The sequence below is a fragment of the Oryzias latipes genome, chromosome 2 (genome assembly GCF_053564925.1).
Source record: "Oryzias latipes strain Hd-rR chromosome 2, Olatipes_Hd-rR_3.1".
NCBI classification, from domain to species: domain Eukaryota; kingdom Metazoa; phylum Chordata; class Actinopteri; order Beloniformes; family Adrianichthyidae; genus Oryzias; species Oryzias latipes.
Window position 1 is genome coordinate 7,828,034 of NC_136238.1, and position 13,989 is coordinate 7,842,022.

Here is a 13,989-nt window from a genome sequence, read left to right on the forward strand (position 1 = left end):
CCACTGGATTTGATGTGATTTAGGATTTAGACGGTTTACACGTTTAGATATACTTGAGTAGAAATACATCAACGATCTATGGATAGTAAGAAGGTGTATGCGATACAGTTCACAGAAGCAGAAGCACCAACATTAATGAGCAGATAATGAACATAGTAAAGGCTCATATGACATAAATCCATGTTCCGCCTGTCCTGGAGGGCGTTTCCCTTTGGTCGGTAGGTGGAGGTCGTGCTGTAGTGTTACACGTTACTCCAGAAGATTAGATGAAAAAAGCGATACGGTAGACTACAAAAGGTTAGTGGGGAAAGAAATTGTTTAGCATGAGCAGGGGTTGACATAGCCCAGAAATTTGCACTGGCCCACAGGGCCAGTAGTTTTTGAAAGTTACTGGCCCGACACCGCGCACAGCGAGACCCGCCGCTCCGCAGGTGCTTGCAACTTTAGGGGGGTCCGGGGGCATGCCCCCCCGGAAAATTTTAATATGGTGCAATTTGGTGCATTCTGGTGACATCTAGCACTTATTTATACACTTTTCAATGACTAAAAATAGAGCATATCAAACTTAAATCTGCTCTAGTCTGTTTCAGATGTTTTGGAGAGAGCGCTGCAGTGTAGTAGGAAACACTAGTTCAGAAGTTTTCATGCTGCTTCTAATCACTGCTATTTCACATTTGTTCCTAATCAATAGTTAAGAAGTTTTATTGACTTTTTTGCCCTGACTGCCTTAAGGTTCTGCTTTTTGTTACTGTGGCAAAGTTACATTTACTTTTTAGTTACTTTAGTTACCTAATTAAATTAAATAATTGAAAAATTAAATACAATTAAATTGCTGAGATCATTCAGCTAACTAGAAATACTTACTGCTTACAGTGTTGTAAAGAAAAACAAAATTAATTAGTTTGACCTTATACTCCATTTGAGTCTGAGATTCAGGTATTTTGAGTTGCCTTTGATTCTTTGACATTCAGCTTAAAGCTTAGTGCATACAGTTTCATCTTCAATGCATTCATTAAATATCTTGCTGTCCATAGCACTAATTCCACCCGTCACTCCATCTAACATATTCCTATCTATTCCTGCCATGTCTTCCACATCTCTGACATGCTTCAGTCTCTCTTCAGTGACGGTGTTGGATTTATGATCATTGCGGTGAAAAACCACCAGGGCGCGCGCTGATATGTGTGTCAGTTTAAATATATCTGCCTAAAATGTAATAATAACCCACTGGCTTGTTCCTTCGTTGTTGCTGTTTAACATTGTTTAGTATTGAATTGTTACATTCAATAAAGTTTGGAAAAAAAATTGAGTGAGCGCGTGCCGCGTGGTGCTCGGCAGTGACAGCCGCGCGCGCAGGCGGGAGAGAAGGAGAAGTGATCAAAGGTTTCCCATAGAAACCCTTGAAGTCTGAACACAGGACTAGCAGAAAAAGTGAATTATAAAGACGAGGTAAATCTACACGTTTTCGCAAAATATACTTTATTGTAAAAGGTGAAAATTGTATTAATTGTTAGATATTTTAGTGGCCCGAGCGGACAAGTGAAAAGTAAAGTCTTGTGGTCCGCACTGCTCAAAAAACAGGACCGGGCCAGCGGACAAATGGCTATGTCGAGCCCTGATGAGGTTAAGGTAAGATGAAAGGCAGTAAAGATGGATCTGTAGTTTGGTGGATGAATGACAGATCTGTGGTGCTAGGATTGATTCCGATCGAATAATGGATTTGTAATGTAGACATGTGTGAAGGCAGCTCAGAGAAGGAAGCCTGTGATAAAGGTGTGTCTTGTCTTAAACGCTACTGGAAGAGTGAAGGGGAGTGACAGGTGGATGTGAGTTCAGCCTAGCAAACATGTTGAAAATGTTTGATGGTGCACTTGTGTTGCATATAATATGGTAGCGTTCAGGGAAAGAGATAACAGATATAGGTAAATGGCTGCAATGTGATCATGTTAGGATGGCATATGTAGATGGTGATTAGTAGGACTGGTCCTGGTGTTTGGGTACTTGGATATAATGAAAATCTATTTGAATGTTTTATTTTGTTGTTAAAACTTTAGTGTGTGTTACATGTAAACACAAACCAAAATCAAAACAGATGTCAATTCTAGATACTTTGTGGGTCTATATATGTTGTAAAGTGTCAATGTTTCCCACTTTTGGTGTAATTGCAGTTTCAGTCTGTATGTTATTGTTATCTGTTGAATAGATGTGGTTAATTGTTGATGTCCATTGCTCCATTGTTGGGATGGACGTAGTGCACCAGGTCTTGGTTAATGTTTTTTGTAGCTGCTAGTGACGTAACTTGAAAAAAGTATTAGTCATTTTGGTGAATTGAGTTTCCTGAGAACATGTACAAATAAAACAGTTCTGGTTCCAAAGGAGTTGTATATCCCAGCACTTGGCATGTTGTTTCACCCATCTTCCAAAACCCTGTCACATTCGGACATTTCCAGACTACACGAGAACGCTCCACATCCACGCCAACGGCTCTGATTAACGGTTTGTTCTTTGGTTTACGTGTTGTGAAAAACCTTAAAAGGTTCTTCCAGACGAACTCTCTCCATGTTTGGGATCCAGTAGTGGTCTGGTGCGGTCTCCACATGTCTACTCAATCCTGCTCAGTTATTTTTGTTTAATACTTTTTCCCAGTTACCGATTACTGTTAAAGTTGCATTTTTGTCAGACTCTGTTAATGATTGATTTAGTGTGCTAATCAGTTTAGTATAGCTGTCTTTGTATCCCTTTATTATTGTTTGAACGATCGCTCCCTCATCCCCAGAAGAGCCACTCTGTCTCGCTGTCTTATAGGGCTGCACCATAAGAGGAAAACTTGCGATATGCGATATTAGTGATCAATATTGCGATGACGATATGACTTGCGATAAATGAACAAACAGCAGAAACATTACCATGTCACGGCAAAAGTTTAATTGAAATAAGAGTCAAAATACCTTAAATTATTCCCCAAATAACCCTCGTCTAACCCTATGGGATCCAGATGACCCGACCCTTACGTTGGCGTGTTATCCCTACCATGACAAAGATGGATAAAGGTGGAGTAGATTTCTGTCTGTCCTTCTTTTCTTTCAAGCACCATGTGGTTATATTCCTTTTGGAGTCCAATACTTATAAGTTGGATCATATTCTGCTGGTTTAAATAGCCTCTCAAATGCTACCCATTTTAATTTTGTAGCAGTATTTGAGATTGTGTGTTTTTTCCCTATTCCCTTCTCTGCTTCTGTGCCGGTCCCAAGCCAGGATAAATTGAGAGGGTTGCGTCAGGTAGGGCATCGGGCGTAAAACATTGCCAAGTTAACCATGCGACTCATCCTCCAAAGAGAGGTTGTTTTGCCTCGGCGACCCCTGATGGGAAAAGCTGAAAGAGAAATAAGAAGATTTGAGATTGTGTGTTTTTGCAGTAATTTGAACCATATAGTTATTTTATTTGTTATGGGATCTAGAGGAATTTTCTTTGTTTCATATAACTCTTTATCTCCAAGAATGTTTTAAATGGGTTCTTGTAAAGTTTCTCATTCTCTATTTTTCCATTTTCCAGTGTAATGGGGATTACAGTAACGGCATAAGTATTGTAGTTGTGCAGTTCCAGCTTTGGCAGTGCCATACCTCCTTTATTCTTTGAAAGCTCGAGGGTGCCGAATTGTATTCTGGATGTTTTATCATCCCATATGAATCTGGTCATTGTCTTGTCCCACATTGTGAATTGCGTGTTAGAGGCCTGTGTTGGTAGAGCTAGAAATGGAAATACAAACCAGGGCAAAATGTTCTTTTTACAATTTCAATTGTAGAGCTGAAGTCTAGTGGCAGTGTTGACCATTTCTCAATGTCTTTTTGCTTCTTTTCTTGTACTACTGAATAATTGTTAATGTCGAAATTTTGAAAGTCTAATGTTATTTCCACACTTGGGTATTTCAAACTTGTCATATTCCAGCTGAATTTAAAGTTGGACATAGTTGAAATTAAAAACTAGAGTTTTGAGAGATTTTTTGTCCAGATAAATGTTGAAATGTGTCTCATATTTCTGGTTGTTCAAGGTACACTATTAAGTCATTGGCAAACAATCCTATTTTATGTTCAATGCCATTCACCAAGGCTCTTTTAATTTCAGGTATTTCAGTAATCGCCTGTGCCAGAGGCTCAATGAGAAGAGCAAACAGAGTTGGGTAAAGTCTGCAGTCTTTACCAATTTAAATGTTCTAGTTAAATTTCCATTTCTTTGAATTCTAGTATTCGTTTGCGAACATATAGTTTTTATGACTTCTACTGATTTGCTATTAAATTTACTTTTTTGCAGGACTAAGCATACAAAATTCTAATTGACGCAGTCAAAAGCTTTTTCTGCATCTATACTTGAGGGAACTGTACTTCTATGTTCTCTTTGGGCTCTTTCAGTTTGTTTCTCTTAATGTTGTCGTGTGTGAGGTACATTTTGAGAAATCCTGTCTGGTCTTTATCAAAAAGGTCAGGAAGAAATGTGTTTATTGTATGACAAATTATAAATGTATACATGTAGTAATCTATATGTAGTACTGATATAGGTCTGTCATTAGAACACGACTGTTTTCTCCTGGTTGTAAAAAAACACGGATATAATAGTTCTGACCATAAAATAGACATTTTATGGTCAATTCATTTTGAAACATTTTCTACCATTTAGCTGGGAAGCTGTCACTGCCTGGTGATTAATAGGTTTTCAGAGTTTTGATGGTTTTTAATATTTCCTTTTTTGTTATTTCAGGTGTAAGAAGGTTATTTTGATTCAATCCAATAAACGGGAGATACAAATTTGTCAAAAAGTTTGTTTTATTTTGATCACAAGCCGAAAGAGGTTGGGAATAAAGTCTTTTATAGTAGTTAGTGATTATTCTTTCGACTGCCTCTCGGGTATTTGTTACTTAATCTCGGGATCAATGATTCGATAGATGGAATGGAGCGCTTGTTGGTTTTTAATCATTTTTGCAAGTAATTTTGTTGATTTAGGCCCTCCTTCCTGATAACTTTGTTTAAAAGGAATCATCTTTGTTTTCTATTTCTTCTTCTAACATGTAGTAGATTTGTTTTTGAGTGTTTTGTTGTTATCTTTGTGTTGTATTTGTTTTTATGAACCCTTGTTCAAGTTCTTTTAATGTCAGAATATTTTTCACACTATTTTTCCTTAACCATGTAGTTTTTGCTATGACTTTCCCCCTCATTACTGCTTTAAGAGTATCCCACAACACTGTCTAGTCTCTGTTATTATTGTCCTCCAAAGATTGTTTGAGATCAGTTTATTTCTTTACTAATAGCTTCATTATTCAAAATTCCGACATTCAATCTCCATGTTGTTAGTTTTTTACCTGTGTGGAATATTATGGTAACACACAAGTTCACACTCAATGTTACATTGTTCAACTCTATGAATGTGGGATTTTGAAATAAGAAAATTGTCTATTCCTGAATGGACTGTGTGACTTGTGGAGTAATGTGTAGAATCTTTCTTATGGGGATTTAAAGTCCTCCACACATCAATCCTAAATCTTCTATGGGTAATTTGACAAATGTGGTGATATTCCTTTATGTTTGTAGTTGTCTGTACTTTAAAGTGTAACATTGAAATCTCCTCTCTGCAAATTAGAATCTCCTCAGCTTCCACAGCATTTACATGAAACAGGGATTAAGAAAATTGTCGATCACTGTCGATTGGGGCCTATACATTGACTATAGTTAAAACTGCACTTTACTATAAAACTTTACTATAGTGTTCAGCCCATCCTTCCCCTTTATCACGGTGTCAATCTCAAATGGAGTTTTGTTTGATATCAAAATAGAAACTCCTTTTTTGCGACGTTGTTTGTTTGAATTGTTATCAGTATTTCAGAATCCTAGTTTTTTCGGTTTCTCATGTTCTTGATCATTTAAATGGGTCTCATGCAATAGAGCTAATGGTATATTTTCTGTTCTTCATTTTTGCAGAATTATCCCCCTCTTTGTTGGTGTGGTTAGCCCACTCACATTCAGTGAGGCAATACTTATAGTACACATTTCAGTCTAACAATCATATTTATACACCCAGACAATGACTAGCTCCAAAACAAGTGTAAACCGTACAGCCTGAACTATAATGTGAACTGGGAAAGGTTCTGTCTCTCCTCTGTTATCTCTGTTGGTGGGTGGACAGAGTGTCCTCATTCCAGATGGGGGTCTGCCCCTAGACACAAATCTAGCATTGTCCATCATTCCTTAATCTTCAGTGTCTGAGCTCTGCCTGGGAGTTATTGTTGAAATTGGCTGTATTTGCAGATTCCGTGTGATTATTTTCTTTGGTATTCTTGCAGCCTCTTCTTATTGCTGAGGCGCTGCCATCCCTGTGTCACTTGGGTCTGGCCTGGTCCCCTGGTGCTTTTGGTGCATGTTGTATTAACATCAATGTCTCTTTTCTTTATCCTGCGCCACTGCTTCCATTGTGCTTTTGTAAGTTTGGACGCTGTCTTTCCAATTGGAAATGGATCCTCCGCTCCTTAAAAGCGTTTCAAACGTGGAATATGAACACCTTATTTGTACAATTTTTTCTGTGTAATGATGGTCAAACTGGATCAGCGGGTTGTCCACTTGGATGTTCTTTAGTCTTCAGGATCATGTCTTTGTTTTCCAAACTCTGAAAATAGATCACTATATGCCTGGCGAGCCCACCTGCTTTGGGTTTCTTTGGGGGGGTTGGTGTTGATGTTGTATCTGGAGATCAAAGTCTGCGGATATGCAAAGTTATTTTCTAAACAACCGAACCCCCTTCAAAGTCTTCTGGTAACCTGAAGATTTGGAAGTCGTTTTTCTGAGCCATTGTTTCCAAATCTATGATTCTGTGTTATGTTGGGTCACATTAGCCTCCGTGTTGTGATGCGTGACTGGGCCTCTGCTAGGTGCGCTTCATGATTTTCCAGTGTATTGTGATGTGCTTTGAATAGTGGGTCGATGTCTTGTCTCTGGGATGATATTTTTTGTTTGAATGTGTCCTTGACTCCTGGCAGTTGTGTATCTGAATGGTAATTTGTGCTATCCTGTCTAGCATTAGCACTGTGTAGGTGTGGCAGTGCTGGTTTGTGTCATTCATGCTAGCTTTGTGAGCTTTGTTCACTGCTTCCTCCATGTCCTGATTGCTGTTTTCTGGTGTGGTTAGTTTGTAAATGTCTTTTTTGTAGCCCTTTGGCTTTTTGGCAGTGTGTTTCCTCCACTCATATCCCCTGTTGTATGTGTTTCTTTTTCACGGAATTATGTTAGTGGAATAATTGTTTGTAAAACGAGTGTACGCGTCTGCTGTACGCCATGTTTGCGGAAGTCCGATATATAGAAATCTTAGTAGAGGTTTGAAATGTTTATCTTACTGTTGGCATTCAGAAGGGTGTTTCTTTTTGGAACAGAGCTGGATTGTGTCTGGACCTGTGTGCAGGACTTTGTTTAGATGCATATCAACTTGTCTAAATGTGCGGTGTACCTGGTGGAGGGGACAGCATTAACTGACAAAGTGGATAGAATAGACAGTGTTAGGGAAGTTAGTGTGAAGAAGCCAGTGAGGAAGCTGAACACGAGTCTTTGTATTCATAGAGAAGGATATGACGGAAATGGAGACAGAAAGCAGGAGTGTTGATCACAATATTGATGTTAAGGACTGGTTGTAGTGTCTGTGTCGATGTGTGACAACAGACTTTGATGTGAAACCTCTGCAGATTGACATGGAGCCTCATTGTGGTGTAAATAGAGTGTTTTGGTTTGGTCCTTTACTCAGATGTAAAAAAAAAAAGGCTGTGGGTGAAAAGCTGTGTACAGCTTTAGAAAAGGAAGATGTAAGAGCATCCATGCAGTATTTGGTCTAAGTTGTTGGCAGACTTGAGAGAATCGCGGAAGATCAAAAAAGGAGTGGTGGAGATGGGACAGTAAAGGATGTGGTCTGGAGATGTAGGATGTCCATAATGACTAGTGATATCCTGGTTCAAATGGGTGGACATGGAAACGGGGTCAAGCAAACAAACTTGGGTGAATGACTTTTGTACAAGGGATGTACGTGTGACAAAGAAGCTGCTGCTGGTAGTTAGTCAGAAAGGATTGTGACTGTAGTGGTGTAAGGCTAATGTGGATGTGGTCATGTAAGTCCTCCAGGTGAGACTTGAGTGTTGAACTGCTGTCAGGGGAGGGCATTTGATGGACTTTAGAGGAATTCCCAAATAAAGGTAAATAGTAACTGTGTGTGCTTCTGATGACTTAAGGTGTAGGCAGTTCAGATGTATAAGTGATGTCCTGACAGCAGAGTGTATGATGCATTGGATGAGAATTTATTTGCAAGACCCCCCCATCTTGCTGCATTGAATATAAATAAGATCATTATCTCTAACAATTGTGTAAGTATACCTAAAAAATTAGATATTAACATTGCCAAAGAAAAAAGCTATTTGAATTCACTGTCAACAAATCTGTACTTTATTATGCCACACAGAAACCCAGTTATGGTTTAAAACGGAAAAGAAGCTTGAAGTGCCTGAAATAAAGGAAAATCTGCCAGTCCTCATTTAGAAACATTTTGACCAAGTGAATCATTTGATGGAGAGAAAAATAATTAAATCAATAAATAAAAAGTAAATGTAAATAGAGCAGAAACATTAACTCATCAGCAGCAATATATGTAACGTTTTTAGTCTTTAGCGTGACGAAACAGGAAAAAAACATTGTGCTGATGTCGTTTCTAAATGATTGAATGTCTATTGATGATGTCAAATAGTGGTTTACTGCATAACCTGCTGTCTTTATGTCAAAAACTGACACCAACTAAACAACAGGTAGACACCGAGAATACGTTTCTATTGCAAATGAAGACACGTCATCAAAATGTCTACAATAGTAAATAAGTAATGATGTTATTAGCATGAGCTGAGTCATGTAAAGGCATGCGATGATCCAGTTGCTGGGCAATGTAGGCTGTGTTCTGTGTGTTGTTCCACCTCGCAGCCTGATTCCCCCCCCCCTTCTCACTCATGTGTGAGAAGGAAACAGGAGGGTGCAGCTCCAGGGACTGCAGTTGACAGGTTTAGGGCTGGTTCAAACACAGTGACATCTGACGTATAATAGTGAATGAATAGTGGTGTTGATTTTCATCCAAGCACAGAGTCGCTGGTGCCACTGTTCCCCTCCCTATCCCCCTTCCCCCCTTAAATGGGTGTGCCCCCCTATTACCTGTGCCTAAAAGTCCTACTACTGTGTGCCCCCCCCTGGCATTGCATTGTTCCCCCACTGGGCAGCTTGCTCCACTAACTGAGAAGCATGGGGGTAGATGAATGTGATTGTAGTCCATGTGAAGTGAAATGATGTAAGCAGACACCTGTAGTGACTGTTGATGTGTAGTGTGTAATGGTGAGTGTGTGCTGGGTGGAGTGGTTTGGGCAGAATGGAGGCTGGACCGAATGTATTGCTGCAGCTTCCTGATGGGTTCTCAGATGTGGCGCGATGTGTCTTTCAGGCGTGTAGCGTGCATAGCAATGGAGAAGACCAAGCAGGAGCAGCAGGCCAGCTGTACGTGGTTTGGGAAGAAGAAAAAGCAGTACAAGGACAAGTACCTGGCCAAGCACAATGCAGGTTTGTGAGGCGGCACGAAGAGCGTGATGTTTGGGGAATGGTTGTTGCATGCAGACCTGTTCCCTCAGACTATTTAGCGTGTCTGCTGAAGTGGGAGTCTATGTACTAATGGTGTATCTGATTAATGGCCCCTCCCCTCTTGCCCCTCTGTCCATCTTTCATGCTGTCTCTTACCCTATGGCTGCCTGTAAGTAACAACTGAAGCTTCATGTCTGCAATCATGGCTTCCTGTAGTTGGTAGAATTGTGTCAAATGTCTGTGTTAGATTGTAACAGCCTCCATGTGCTCGATAGAGCTCGGAGTCATCCAAGTTTAGTAGTCATTTAGTACCATGATGTTGTTCAGAGTGTCAAACGATGTGAATGACTGCGGCTCCTGTGTGTTTCAGTATTTGATCAACTAGATCTGGTGACGTACGAAGAGGTGGTGAAAGTGCCGTTTTTCAAGAGAAAAACTCTGGTTCTTCTGGGTGAGTGTGAGACCAAACAGCATAGCCAATGTTAGAGATCAAGTAAGTATGTTCCACAGAATGAAGGGCACAGTAGTGGGATTGAGTTTGTGTCATTGGTTTTTAACATGTGATGTAAAGTGTGTGTAGATGTGTGTTTAGAAAACAGTGGCGTCACCTGATGCTATATGTGTTGGTGTCGTTCAGGTGCTCATGGAGTAGGCAGGAGACACATCAAGAACACACTCATAGCCAAACACCCGGACCGCTTTGCCTATCCGATTCCTCGTGAGTATATGGGTTTTGTGGTGTGATAGGCGTATGGAAAGGTTTTGATCAAGATTAGATGTAATGATGATTGTGTGGACTTGGGTTTATTTGGCAGACACGACTCGTGTTCCCAAGAAGGACGAGAAGAACGGGACCAACTACTACTTTGTGTCCCACGACCAGATGATGCAGGACATCAGCAACAATGACTACCTGGAATACGGCAGCCATGAGGATGCCATGTATGGCACCAGACTGGAGACCATCAGGCAGATTCATGCTCAGGGCATGATGGCCATCCTGGATGTGGAGCCACAGGTGAGGGTTGTAGGGTTTGTTCTGTGTTGGTTTCCAGATTGGTTGTTATTGTAAACAAAAAGAGAATTGTTACGTACATGAAATACAGAGAAACAAAGATATAGTTTAATGTTTGTAATTGTCCAATATAAGAAAAGCATGTGATCAACTTGATGGCCAAATAGATTAGTCAAGTGGTAACATACAATAATAGTAACATTTATAGCTGATGTGATAATCATATGTAAAGAAAAGTCAAATAATAATATTTTTACTAACAATCCTAATAATAATTAAGAATAGTTGAAATATTTGAAACTAAACTACTGAGATGTGATGGTAAAATGTGAGGAGGTCTCCGGTAGGAATCTGAGTTTGCCAAAGTGATCTAAAACTGGACCCCAGACTGAGAAATATTTGTCCCTCAATCCCCTAACTGAATAATTGTTTTTTGAAGTTGTAATAGTTGCATGAGATCCGTCAACCACTGGGACACCCTTGGTGGGTCCTTAGATTTCCAGTGCAATGATATACGGTGCCTTGCTATTAGAGTAGCAAATGCAAGAATGTCATTGTGTATTTGTCTCAATGTGTGTGGGTTTTGGTGTGAAACACCAACTATGGTTTCCTCTACACTAGGCTGGAGAGTGATGTGGAGTGCATCTGATCATGTTTTAAAGATTGTAGCCCAATAATTCACCAGAGCAGAGCATGCTCAGAATATGTCGTTTCAATTGGCTGGACAATTTAGACATCTGTTTGGACTTGCACTCAAGTCCTGAAAACTTTCTGTCTGTGGACATCTGAAACAGCAAGGCAGTGTCTTGTAATACAAGGGCCAAGTTGTTGGGAGGACAGTGCTGACTTTTGCTGGAGTTTAACTTATATCCAGATATAGCCTGGAACTTCTGTAGGACATCAGTGATGTGGGGAACAGTTGGGACGGGGTCAGAAATATACACTACAAGGTTATCTGTGTATGACGACACTCTTAGCTCTTCCCCTCCCCTGTGGATGCCTTTCATGGACGTTGATGATTGAAGGATGATGGTTCTATAGCTGAAGCAAATTAGGAGAGAGGACTAATTGGATGGCCTTGTTGTGTGGCTCTGCCTAATTTGTGATGATGGAGGCTACAGGAGGAATATGCATGAGCTGGCTTTGGGAGTTGTAATTTGGCCCATGTCCGACTGTTCATAGTAATTTAAATGGATATTCCCGTTCTGTCCTGTTGATGGCTTTCACTGCGTCTGATGGGACTGTTGTTGGGGTTTGACGAGTTGATGTGGGCCACCTGGACTGGAGGCATGCCATTGGTGGGAGGGTGTGTTTGGGCGGGGCAGGCGTCGGCTGATAGGCGGCCGCAGGTGGTGGAGCGTCGGCGGAAGCGTCGGCCGGTGTGCGAAGATGGTCGGGGGCAAAGATGGGGCGCCGCAAGTCTACCTGGGATGGTCGGGGGCAAAGATGGGGCGCCGCAAGTCTACCTGGGATGGTCGGGGGCAAAGATGGGGCGCCGCAAGTCTACCTGGGCAAGTCCACCCACAAGGACACCCCTGTCCCATTCCACTCTGCAGGCACTCAAGATCCTGAGGACAGCAGAGTTCGCACCATACGTCGTCTACATCGCAGCACCTACCCTAACCCCAGGCCTGACGGAGGTAAGCCGCACTCTACAGGTGTCACACATCACCAATCCATCATCTAGAATACACGTCCGTCCTCCCATCCATTGCCCTGCATGCAACTGCTGCCCACATGTCATTCAAGCATGTCTGTATTCCCTCTGCCATGCACATGTGCACCACAGATGCCTAAATGGTGCAGGAAGCTTGCTGTGAGTACAAACCCATGACCTGTTGTAGCCGTACAACATCCGCAGTCTGCACAGATCCCAGCCACTTTGAATCTATTCTATGATACACATCAGCCTGTGTGCCCTTGTTCCAGGACGACTCTCTGCAACGGCTCCAACTAGAGTCCGAAACGCTACAGCGGACCTACGCCCACTACTTCGACCAGACCGTCATCAACAACGAAATCGACGACACCATCCGCCTGCTGGAAGAGGCCGTAGACCTGGTCTCCACGGCCCCCCAGTGGGTCCCCGTCTCCTGGGTTTACTGACAGGAATAGGAGTGCCCCATCGTGCATCTGTACAGGAAAAAGAAACTTGACCTCATCTCCTTCTGTTTCTTTGTACATATATACATAAACATCTGTACATACTGACTATCAATCATCCAGTTGTGTCCTGTTGAAAGAAAAATGAACAACTACTAATCATGCTCCATACACTCAATCTGACGGGACACATAAGAAAAAAGGCAATAGCTGCTGTCCCCTCCGCAGACTGAACATTCAAGCACATGAGAAACTGCTACAGTGGCTACACGTTCAAAGTCTGAGCTCCTCAAGCACAGTAGACTGGGCAGTTTCTGAACACCATATACCCCACTACCCTGAAAGGTCTGTTTACATCAAAGTTTGCACAAACCTGAACAGAGACGTGTGGTCTTTTGCCCTCGTCTCCTCCTCTCCGACTTTGGAAGACGAGCATTGAAAGCACAGACAGACTCAAACACTGCCTTATGAGAGCCCAGAGGGGGAAGTCCTCAACACCTATGCACACCCCCATATCACGGACCGCCCACGCTTCGGCGTCCAGCCGGTCTTCGTGGAGGCAGACACGTGCGACCCATCTGAACCGTCAACCCTCGTTCCTCCCATTCTACAGAGTGTTTGTTCGGGAGACCGCGACTCACCGTTAAGTGTGTGTGTGTGTGTGTGTAAATGTTCTATGGTGCGTACCTACATCACCAGTGAACCAATAAAGAGCCAGTGTGTGTATATTAACCCTCTAAAAGAAGCTCCTACGTCACATCACCTACTCATTCTTTACCCTCCTGTGGACCAACGGTTCTCTTAGCCCCACAAACCCACGGGGATCAAACTGTGACGCAGTCTGTCAGACCGCCTCCAGAGTCCATTGTATTTTCTTCGTGTCCTGTGTAAATGACCTCTGCCGTATGAAATGTTTGCTTTTTGTTATTTCATTTTTAAAGAAATATATTTCATTTGACATGAATCTGTGCTTTCCTGCGACTCCTTGCCAAGTAACATTTCTCTAAAAACTACTAGCAGGAAAACACCCACCTGCTGCTGAACATTTCTACAACACGTAAACGCCACACTTGGACACCATTCTGTAGACCAGGGGTCAGGAACCTATGGCTCGCCATATATAGCTCTTTTGACGGTCACATGTGACTCGCAGACAAATCTTTAACCCTTGTGCTATCTTAGATGACCCACCCCTTCCATTGACGTGTTCTCCCTACCATGACAAAGGTGGATAAAGGTGG

At 41.8% G+C, this 13,989-nt stretch overlaps 1 protein-coding gene across 11 annotated transcripts in view; it reads left to right on the top strand.

Moving 5' to 3' along the window:
• Positions 1-13,712, top strand: part of LOC101172563 (peripheral plasma membrane protein CASK) — a 42,360-nt gene extending 28,648 nt beyond the window's left edge. For 7 of the 11 annotated variants that reach the window (XM_011484998.4, XM_011485015.4, XM_011485005.4 and 4 more), the window contains 6 exons: positions 9,497-9,612; positions 10,001-10,081; positions 10,268-10,348; positions 10,446-10,648; positions 12,202-12,285; positions 12,575-13,712. In XM_011484998.4, coding sequence (XP_011483300.1) covers positions 9,497-9,612; positions 10,001-10,081; positions 10,268-10,348; positions 10,446-10,648; positions 12,202-12,285; positions 12,575-12,751 — 742 coding nt within the window. In that variant the 3' untranslated portion in view covers positions 12,752-13,712. The remainder of the gene's footprint in view (positions 1-9,496; positions 9,613-10,000; positions 10,082-10,267; positions 10,349-10,445; positions 10,649-12,201; positions 12,286-12,574) is intronic. The other 4 variants (XM_020708927.3, XM_020708939.3, XM_020708941.3 and 1 more) reach the window with 1 other exon arrangement.
• The last annotated feature ends 277 nt before the right edge of the window (positions 13,713-13,989 follow it).